Source organism: Bubalus kerabau, chromosome 13 (assembly GCF_029407905.1).
Source record: "Bubalus kerabau isolate K-KA32 ecotype Philippines breed swamp buffalo chromosome 13, PCC_UOA_SB_1v2, whole genome shotgun sequence".
In the NCBI taxonomy this organism is placed as follows: Eukaryota; Metazoa; Chordata; class Mammalia; order Artiodactyla; family Bovidae; genus Bubalus; species Bubalus kerabau.
In genome coordinates, this window is record NC_073636.1 from 63,293,603 (window position 1) to 63,304,825 (window position 11,223).

General features: G+C 48.4%; 1 protein-coding gene across 1 annotated transcript; it reads left to right on the forward strand.

Moving 5' to 3' along the window:
- The first annotated feature begins 1,008 nt into the window (after positions 1–1,008).
- BPIFA1 (BPI fold containing family A member 1) lies at positions 1,009–9,059 on the forward strand. The gene is made up of 10 exons (XM_055543224.1): positions 1,009–1,580; positions 1,911–2,111; positions 3,659–3,833; positions 3,983–4,142; positions 5,592–5,699; positions 6,017–6,166; positions 7,011–7,095; positions 7,670–7,733; positions 8,234–8,309; positions 8,872–9,059. The coding sequence occupies exons 3-9, from the start codon at positions 3,674–3,676 to the stop codon at positions 8,272–8,274; spliced, it is 768 nt and encodes a 255-aa protein (XP_055399199.1). The 5' UTR covers positions 1,009–1,580; positions 1,911–2,111; positions 3,659–3,673; the 3' UTR covers positions 8,275–8,309; positions 8,872–9,059.
- The last annotated feature ends 2,164 nt before the right edge of the window (positions 9,060–11,223 follow it).

Consider the following 11,223-nt stretch of genomic DNA (forward strand, 5'->3'; position numbering starts at 1 on the left):
CTTTCAGAAGTGGCAGATGGGTTTAGGGTCTTTTTATGTCTTGTTGTCCATAATTTGCCCCAACTGCAAATGCATGCAGTTATTTTTAGTCCCTTATAGTTTTTTTGTATTTTGTTACTTAAAGAGACATTTGTCCAGGAGTAAGCACTGCAGCAACTAACTCTGCCCTCATCTTCTCTGTGTCCTTGGGCACCTGTATCCACTGGGCCTCGTGTCAGGAGCCACGTTAGGCATTACTGACAAAATGGAGGCAGGGTCCCCAGCCCCCTCTCCTCATTCCGCAGGCACGGATCCCAGGATGAAGGAGTTAGGCCTTGTAATTCTCACTTGTCTTTTTCTCGCCTTGGCTGAGTTGACTGAAAAGGAATATTAAGGTGCTTATTGGTCTTGAGAGGAGCATGAGAAGGCACAAAGCCTTCTGCAGCTGTGCTCAGAAAATAATTCATAAAATTAATCATTGACATTTGTTCAAGGACTTTTACAAAAGAGTGTTCCAGGATGAGCACATAGGCCGTAGCTTGAGGCCATGGGAGGGATTGATATCTGAAGCCTATTTGTGAGGAGAATGTTTATGGCAAAGGAGTTTACTGAATTTAGGGCTTAGAAATAATTAAAATAGTTAGAAGTTAAAGATTTAAGGAATGTTGTAAAGTTAGCAGATTTTACTATAGCTTATAGAAGTTAGGAATTTTTAGAGACACTATAGCTAGAAGCCTTGTTAAGAGATCGTGAGCTCAGGATGTTAGGGGCAAACAGGATTTAGGAAGGTAAGTAGTAAACTGAGGAATGTAGCATGAGTTACAATGTAATCACAAGTTAACTATAGGACACATTAGAAGAGGTAGATAATAGATGATAAGAATCACTGAAGCAGGAACTCTGAAGAGCAACAATAATTTATGGAGACAATAAATCTGGGAGAGGGGGAACTGAAAATGTCAAACCTCTGGCTTAATGTTTTTGTAAAAGTATAAAAGAGAATCTTAAACTTGGAATAAACAGGCAGTCCATAGAAAACCGAGAGGTTGTCTCATTGGCTGACACCGTCATCTCTTCAGGTTGAATCCCTGGTTGCTGGAATTGGACTCCGGCAGCCTCAGTTTCCACTTCTGCAAAGGAGGAGCAGCAACCCCTCCCTCCAGGGTTCTGTGAAGATGTCTAGTTCCCAGCATGTGACTATCATGCAACTGGGATTCAGAAGTCAGGAGACCCCCGCCCTGGAACCAAGGGGCGTCCCAGATGTAGGGAAATCAGAGACAATTCGATTCTTTTTCTACATTGGATATGAGACTTTGGCCACCTGATGCGAAGAGCCAACTCACTGGATAAGACCCTGATGCTGGGAAAGACTGAAAGCAGGAGAAGGGGACAACAGAGGATGAGATGGTCAGATGGCATCACCGACTCGATGGACATGAGTTTGAGCAAACTCTGAGAGATGGTGAAGGACGGGGAAGCCTGGAGTGCTGCAGACCATGGAGTTGCAAAGAGTTGGACATGACTGAGCGACTGAACAACAACAATGAGACTGGTGGTGCTAGTGATTAAGAACCCAGCTGCCAAAGAAGGAGAGTAGAAAGGTGGGTTCAATACGTGGGTCAGGAAGATTCCCCTGGAGAAGGAAATGGCAACCCACTCCAGTATTCTTGCCTGGAGAATCCCATGGACAGAGGAGCCTGGAGGGCTATAGTCCATGGGGTCGCAAAGAGTCGAACACGACTTAGCGAGTTAAACCACGATGAGACTGAGGTCCCTTCCAGGGCTCCAACAGCTGCCTCTCCCAGTGTTCCAAACGTAATCTTCAGGCCACCTTGGAGCAAGGGTTCCCAGCCTCAGCCCCGCTCATGAAACCATGAAATCTTGAGTAACATCCGCATCTCATTTTTCTGTTTAACTTGTCAATCAAACAGCTTAACGGTCCCACCTACTAATGTGACTGGCAATTATTTACTTTGGAGAGCCATGAAAGACACCAACAGATTGCCGAATTCTGAATCATCTATAAATCCATCTCCCCATCACTCATTTCCTGATTTCCACACTATAAAAAAGGCTGCCTTCTCAGCAAAGTAAGGAGACCACGACAGCTGCCAGGACCTCTGAGAAGCCAGGTAAGACTTGTGCATTCCACCCTCCCCCCTGCCCCATCACCACTTACTGCCTCGGGGCGCAGTGGTGCTAGCCTCCACACTGTGGCATCACTGGCTGGCTGCACTTCAGATCACTCTTTGGGGGTCTTCCAAGAGAGCCAAAGCTTCCCATTAGGGGGGAAAGGTGATAACCGTCCACTCTGCCTCCCTAAGAGACCATTGACATCAATGTAGAGACTTTTGGCAGCAGGCTATTTGATGGTGATAGGGAGCACGTGGCTGTATGTACACTGCTCAAATTCCACGTGAGCTAGGAATCTCTCACGGGCGTGCTCCTCCTGCCCTAAATCCCAGTCTCTACAGAGTTTTATCTTGAGTTCACTGTGCATTGCTCAGGGTACACCCTCGCTCCATTGTGTATCCAGACCATCGTCCAGCAACCTCCTACAATCCACCCAATTTGGTACATTTTGGTGCATTTTTCTGGGACCAAGAGTCCTTAGCTTCCATTGGAGTCATAAAAGATCTGTTGCCAAAAAGAGATTCAGAGGACCCAAGCCAAGTTTACCTCTCAAGGAAGCCACAACTGACTCTTTGGACCAAAAAGCCCTTTCGATTCCTGTGGCAGCAACAGTGATGGTTCTTTGGCCAAATCAGCCAGTTTGTGGGATTTTGCCCGAAGCAGCCAAGTGTCTCCAGAGTGTGGGAGCCAGCTCCAGCTCTCGACGACTTTACTGACTACCAAAAAGGCCCTGGAGAAGGATGGTGGCATCTGGGAAGAGGACTGGTGCAAAAGGGAGGCAGATGTCAGAGGTTGCCCAGAAGTTCGTCCAGGTCATCTTGAGGGAAAAGAGAAAGACATGGACGAGATAGTGTGTATATTGGTGAGGGTGGAGAGTTGGGGTGAGAGGGACACCTTCCTCCAACGGCAGTTCTGCCATTAGTTTGCTGTTTGACCTTGGGAAAATCACTACCCCTCTCTGGTCCTCTTGTCCTTGTGGAATGAGGACTTTGGATGGTTCCCAGGATTTCCCAGCACTGGTATGAATGAGATGGTAGCTATAGCCCTGCCACCTTTGATAGTCTTGTGACTTCCACAAAGCGTCACGGGCTACACGCAGACCAAAGGACTTAAGGAGGATGGTGACAGAGCAGTCGAGTTCCTCAGCCACTAGCACGTTCAAGCCTTTTAATTTGCTTTGTCTCACTCAATACATTGTAAGCAAGCCCAGCTGGAAAGTAAATCTGATGGTCACTTAATTTAAACAGAGGCCCCTGGGCAGAGAGAGCTATCTTTAAATCCTATCCCCAGTGTGTACTTGTGACCTTGGGGAAAGGTACCTAAACTCACTAGACCCCTGTTGCCTCACTGGTGCAATGCAGGTGCTAAGTGTCCACATCTTAAGGGTAAAGCTGAAATCAGTCACCGAATGTGGAGCACTCAGCCTGACACCTGGCTCAGAGCAAATGCCTTAGCTGTTGCTGTCCACTCCCTGGTGTGCTGGGGCGGGGGCAGGCAGTGGATGGGTTCCTCTCTAGTATCTGTGCCACAGTGGTCCTTTCCGCAGATACTGAATGAGAGGATGTTTCAAATTGGGAGCCTCGTTGTCCTCTGTGGGCTGCTGGCCCAGACCACGGCCCAGCTGGAAGCCCTGCCCGTGCCCCTGGGTCAGACTGTGCCCTTGGCTGTGACTCCAGCCCTGGCCCCGAGTCCCCCAGATCTTGCTGGAAGCTTGACAGGTGGTGAGTAAGAGTCTGTGACAACTTCTTCCGGGTGTGTGTGGGTGTGTGTGTGCAATCATCTAATGGTTGGGAAGGGGGCTAAAGGGGGGCAAGGACTGAGGAGCCATAATTGTCAGATCTGACCCCCAAGCACCCACACCCATTTCCAGCTCTCAGCAATGGCCTGCTCTCTGAGGGTCTGTTGGGCATTCTCGAAAACCTTCCTCTCTTGGACACCCTGAAGACCGGAGGGAACGCTCCCAGTGGTCTGCTGGAGGGCCTGCTTGGGAAAGTGACTTCACTCACCCCTCTCCTGAACAACATCATTGAGTGAGTAGCCCTGAAACAGGGCCTTGGACCCCACCAGAGATCTCCTGCTGGAGACCAGCCAGCCCCAGGTAGTGGCCTTGGAGGAGGGAGTGGGGTCATCAGAACATGAGGCCAGGACTCAGGCTGAGACCCCCCTCACAGTCTGTCAGGGAGCAGCAGCTCTCCTGAACTGGCAATCGCTCCCAGTCCTGAAGCACAGCTTGGATCTCCAGCATCGTCTATAACCCTCACCATAGTCCTCTGAGGTCAATTTAATAATGCCTAGTTTTATAGAAAAGTGGAGGCACAGAAAGGGCCTGTGCCCACACCACCAGAGTGACGCAGAGTGCGGGTTCCGACTCTAACTGACTTAAGTCCAAAGCCAAGGCTTCCTCCACTCCACTATGATAATTTTGTTCTCTTCATCGGTGGAATCCCTTCTTAAGTTGCTCTCCTCACTAGTGAACACAATGGCTTTTGATGTAAGCAAGAAAGTATAAGCTATTCTCCTCAGGGACATCATCATGTGATGTCCGTGGAACAATCCAATTAACAAAGAGCAAGAGTGGAAAGTGAGCTGGCAAGACTGGGTCCTGTACAGAACTGGATCAGATCCATTCCCAGGATTCCTCCCCACCTCTCCCCCCAGATGCTTGCCTCTGACTTGAAGACAGATAGCCTTGAGTCTGATTTCTGTATCCATCACGTACTTGCTGGGTGACCTGGGGCAAGGCGCTCAGTCTCTCTGGGCTTGGTTTCTCCATCTGTAAAATGAAGATTATGGTACCCACAGAGAAGAACTGTCAGGAGGACTGGAGAAAATGTAAATCATCTGACACAGAGGCTAGCTCAGAGAAGAGAAAAGACCTCAGAGAAGAGGCTTTGCTTCCCCCCTCTCTCAGTTCTCCCCAGCTTCCTGCTCCTCTATCTTCATGATAAACTTTATTGATTGACCTGCCATTAAAGGACTCAGCAAGATTTATGATCCTTACTCTTAAATGTGAAGGACTTACTTCAGTTTCCCCGGCATCATCCACTTACCCACCCATACATCCACTTGACCATCTGCCCTTCATCTAGCCACTTTCTCTTCCATGCATCTACCCACATATTCATCCACCCACCTGCTCATCAGTCCACAAACTCAGCCAAAATAAAGTAGCCCCTTTCTTTGTAAGGCTCTGAGCTGGCGTACAGGATGCAAATATAACCCAGACACAGTTTCTTATCTTGGAAAACCTCATAGACCTAAGGTGAGCAGAGGGATCTGACCCAGTGCAGAGGATGAGAAAAACTGATGCGAGACTTGAAACTCATGTGACTACCATTGCAAGACTCCCCTCATGTCTCCTCCATCCCACCTTATGGGTAGCTCCATCTCTGAGATGCTCCTGGTGGGATTAGATGTGGTTTCTAAGTTTAGGACTAGAGGAGTTAATGTTTCTCACTCCAGTGTTTCTCCCTGGGCAGGTTGAAGATCACTAACCCTCAGCTGCTGGAGCTTGGCCTTGTGCAGAGCCCTGATGGCCATCGTCTGTATGTCACCATCCCTCTGGGCATGATCCTCAATGTGAAAACGTGAGTGGACTCCAAGGGGGGGATGGGAGGATGGCTCACCAAAAGAGACCCTGATGATTGTGAGTGGTAAGAAAGAAAAAAGCTGTTGGAGTCTATCCAAAAGACCTGAACCTCCAACATCAGCTCATTTGCTGCTATGCTAAGCAACCTTGAGTCACTTAGGAGACTCACTTGGCCTCTTTGAGCCTACTGGGAATTGAAACAAGTAGAGTTGTGGGCAAGATGGAATGAGGCGAAACTGGCATTTCTGTCCAGAAGAAAACCTCCTCTGCCTTGGGACATGGAAGCTCAGCTACAATGGACTGTCTCCTCTGCAGGTCCTTGGTGGGGAGTCTGTTGAAGCTGGCTGTAAAGCTAAACATCACCGTGGAACTCTTAGCTGTGACAGATGAGCAGAAGCATGTCCACCTGGTTGTTGGCGACTGCACTCACTCCCCTGGCAGCCTGCAAATCTCCCTGCTTGATGGGTGAGGCCAGAGGGGTGGCTGCTCCTGTTGACACAATATGATGGAATGATGGGTGCATGCTTGGACAGATGGAACAATGGGAGAATGGGTGAGTGGGAGGGTGGGAGGGTGAGATGATGGATGGATGGATGGGCAGATGGACGGATGAATGAGTCAATGGTCACTATCGCTTCTTAGGCCAGGCTGACCAATTTTATGCTGGATTAGGCAACAAGAAATCTGAGTTCAAGCCCCATCTAGCTGAGGGGTATGGCAAGAGATGGAGGGCTCCCTGTGTGAACTTGAACAGTTCTTATGCAACTTGAGTCTCAGCTTAATCAGATAATTGTAATATGGAGCTATATCGGCATTATTGAGAGAATCCTCAAAAATAATAAATGTGAGCATGCTTTGTCCCAGTGAATAGTAAAATAGCTATGGAGCTCACAAGGGTAATTATTTCAGTTACTCTTGAACGGGAGAGGGAGGCAGGTATGAAATACAGGAGTCACCCCATCATGACTAGCATTTATTGAGCACACATGTGTGTGTCGCATGTACTGTCTCATTGAATCCTCATGACAACACTGCACACTAAGAACCGTTCATTCCTATATGGAGTCTACAGAGCCTGACTGAACACCTACTGTGTGCTGGCACTGTGTGTCTATTCTACATGTACCTAGTGTGCACACTGCTGTGCAGGGCGTCGCTCCCTTTGGATGGGCGCCTTGTTATGGATGCACGTGGGTGCGGAGGCACAAGGCCAGGTCCCCTTATCAGTACTGAGACTGCAGTGGGCCCATACCCGTGCTTCTCCATACCAGCCCCAGGCCCCTGCACGCTCCATGCTTTTCTCTTTCAGATTGGGCCCCCTCCCCATTCAAAGCTTTGTTGACAACCTCACCAGCATCTTGAATGATGTCCTTCCTGGGCTGGTGCAAGGCAAGGTAAGTGGAGGTAAAGTGCTCCTCCTGGTCCTTGGATCTTAGAACTTCTCAGGCTAAAAGAAGCCCCTGGGGTGAGCTCTTCTGAGGCTCTCAGTCTATCTGTCCATTGATCCGTCTGTCCATGTTTCTTCTTCCCATCCTTCAAAATGTACTGATTGGTTTCTGCTCTGGGCCAGGCACTCTATGTGTCCACACTACAGCTGAAACAGATGGGTTCCTGCCCCAAGAAGCTTCCAGTCCACCCCCACTATGGCTGCAGACAAGGCTCACCCAGCCTACGCTTGGGATCTCCTATGACCAGAAACCCACCCCTCCCAGAGCAGTCCGCCCTGTTCAGAAACAGATGCCAGATCACAGAGTGAACAACCACTCGCTCTGTGATTGGACACCTCATCCCTGCCTTCATCATCTCCATCTACCCAGTGTGGACATGTGAGGGTTCATCTGTGGGATTGCTTAGACACTCTCAGACACAGACAGATGACAGAAGATCTCTCCAGGGAGCCCATGCTTGGGATGCGGTTGCTGCCCGTGTCCCCCAAGGTGCCTAATGCTCCTCTCTGCCCCTGCTCAGGTGTGCCCCCTGGTCAATGCAGTTCTCAGCCACTTGGACGTCACTCTGGTACATTCCATTGTCGGTAAGTACCCGCCCTGGGTCGGGAAAATCCCCTGGAGAAGGAAATGGCTACCCACTCTGGTATTCTTCTCTGGGAAATCCCATGGACCGAGGAGCCTAGTGGGCTACGGTCCAGGGGGTCACAAAAGAGTTGGACATGACCAGCTTCCATGTCCTCTCTCCCCTCTGCAGAAACAGGGCTTTTCGCCAGGGAGCTCTGTCCCCATACACATGGGACAGTTAGGGCCCTCCAGCCTCAGCTCTCCCCATTTTGGAGTTCTTTTTTACCTTGAATTATCAGGATCATCTTGAGACATAGACCCTGCCTGTCTCCCCACATCAGCCATAACTTAAGAATAGCTGGGCTGGTTGATGAAGGAGGCACAGTCCCCTTCAAGCCCTGCCTGAGTATGGTTGAATCTCAGAGTTCCCATTTCCCAGGCTCCTAGGGACCATGAAGATCCCTGAGCTCCTTCCCTCTGGTCTGTGGTTATTGTTTTTTTTTTTTTTTTCATTTTCCAGATGCACTGATCCATGGGCTACAATTTGTCATCAAGGTCTAAGACTTCCAGGAACAGACCTGGCCTCTGCTGAGCTGGTGAGTGTTGCTCCACACTCCATGGGATTTGGGGGGTGCTCGGCTGTTCTCTTCCTGGTGAGGGCAGCAGGGGGCTTGGGACAGTGACATCCAAAGGGCAAGACAAACAGCCTTATAGACAAACACCAAGATGCAGAGAGAAGTCCGCAGAAAGGTTGACAGTGGTGGAGAGACACAAAGGGCACCACAATACAGATACAGAGGGAAGCACACACGGTCAAGGACACACACACACACAAAGTGCCAGACACACCATGATTACTCAGACAGACATACAGATGCACACAATCTCACATCAGCACATGTACACCTTTATACTCTCATATGCAAACACGCCACACACAAATACACATGGACACACAGACACACACTCCCTCAAGCACATGCACAAGGAGCCCCCTGACTCTGGGTCTGGGCTCCCCCGGTGGCTGGAGACAAGACCCCCAGCTCCAGGGTCTCAGCCTCCTCCCCACCCTCTGGAGGGCAGGTTTGATCATGGGCCAATACCATCTAGACTCAAGGACCTTGAGTCTCCATTTTGTCTGGGGTCTTCTCCCAACAGAACCGTTTCCTGAGGCTGGATTCACTGCCTGCCCGAGGGCTCACAGAAGGCTTACCCATGTTCTGGACAATGACACAGCCATGTTTGGAGACCAGAGCAGCCGTCTCACCAAGGAAACTTCTCCCTTTGCTTTCCCACCAAGCATGTGTCATTCCTCATTCATCACCAAATAAAACTGCCCTTTCTCTGCATAATATATTGTCATTCTTCACCATCACTGGAGGGCTCACAGGTGGGAAAGAGTCCTGGCCTGAGGGACTGGAGCTGTAGAACAGAGTTTGAACCTTACATTGAAGATCTTAATGGTCTTAGGATATAAGGATGTTCAGATGAGCATGGATTTCAGAACGACTGCTCTGGGGTTCTTAGGATGTGTCACAAGGGGTTGGATAAATGTAACTCTCCAGGCAAAGCTGATGATACACAAGACGTTTCACAAGAAATGAAAATGACAGATGAGAGAGATGTTCAGGAAGTAGACCTAGAAGGGTAGAGGTGGGCGAGCAGGTGAGATTCCCATCTGTGTCTCAGATGGGGGATCCCAAAGGTAACCAGAAACATGAGGGGATGAGTTGATTCCAGCAGGAAGATCATGCCTTTAGCTGTGGCCATGCTGCATGAAAGTGCCTGGGAGACCCCAAGGAAGCCATCCAGGAATCTGATGGATACAAGTCGTCTACCACTGCTCTTTTGCCTATTTGCCTCCAGTCCATACTAGCCTCTTCTCTGCCTTTTCAACAAAAGGATGATAAAGATGACAGGAAGGAAGTGTAGGAGGAAGGACAAACTAGACCAAAATGTTCATTGCTGAAAGGCTTGGGAAAGTCAAGCACAGAGAAGGGTCAGAGGAGTTGCATATGAAAAGATTATTGATGATCTGAGTGAGAATCATATTTTTAGAAGAAGAAAACTGATTTTAAGGAAATGAGAAGAGAATGGGATATAAGGAAGTTGAGACTGTGAATCCAGGTAAGATTTATGAAATACTGGAAGCAAGAAGGAAGAAGAAGGGCTACCTAGGCTGAAGAACATTGTCCTCTCAAATAAAAAATAAACATGCTCTCATTATTTGAGATCCTTAGAGGACCAGCCCCACCTTTTCACTCCATAGAGGAAGCCTTGGGTTGTTGTATATGAATGACTTGAACAAGGTCACAGAATGACAAAAAGGCAAAGTAAGGACTGAAACATCACAGATATTGGGAGACCCCACTAACTTTGTGAGAATTAGAAGATTCAGGCTGGTGTTTCTCAACCCCTGCCAAGCATCTGCCATTATGTCTGGACCCACCACAATCTCCACTTTCTATTGCCACCAACCAATATGGCATCAAGGGAGGACAGTCCAATGGTTCAGAACTGCAAGAAGGTTTATTATAGGAAACCAATATATGTCTTCTGATGAGGATTTAAGAGGGGAAGTATTTTTCACACTCACAGAAGTAGAATATCTTTGAGCTCAGGATGAATAAGTTAAATTCTGTAAGCAGCTGAATTGATTGTTATGACTATGAATGACCTGAAATACAGAAAGGACCTTCCAGACTGGAAACCATCAATCAGGACCTGACTTGGAGAGAACCCAGGCATATCTTTCCTGGTCAGGACTGAGAGTCTCCCAGGGCTGAAGCCCCAAGAATCAAGGTGGATAAAGATGAGCACACACACACACCTGTGGGGGACCATTAGCAATGACCCTGCTGCCCTCTGACCTGGCACCAAACTGTGTTCCTGCCTGGACACACATCCACTGCCCATCTCTGGTTACTGTTTTCTTCCCACTGCTCCCTGGACTTCTTCCTATAGCTCACTAGTGGGTCTTTTCTCTCCCCTAACAATTTCAATTTCTAATTAACCAGTCTAACATTCCCCTGGATACAAGACAGTCTGCCAAGTGACCTGGTTAGTCAGAGCACATTTATGACTTTTAATAGTGACATTTTCACATTTTTAAAAACTCTCCACAAGGATGTCAGTGGCAATGGCAATGGCAGGTTAAAGACTTCCAAAATTGTCTCCTATCTAAAGCAATCAGAAAACTGGAAAAAACTGTCAGAACCAGTTTTTTCAGACCTCTTAAAATTTATAAAAGACTCGCAGCATCTGGGTGGGGAGGAGGTGTTTATTCAATAAAAACTGCTGAAAATTTGTGACATTTTATCAAGCTTTGTGACATTTTATCTTACCCATCTCCCACTTTCCAGGACATTTTATCTTACCCATCTCCGCCTTTCCAGTTCCACAGTAGACTTTAAAACTAAAATCCCATAATCTTGGTGAAAACCAGCAGCCTGGCAACCACTGGAGGCCAGCAGAAGGGGATTGATCAAACAACTTCAAAGCCTCATTCCC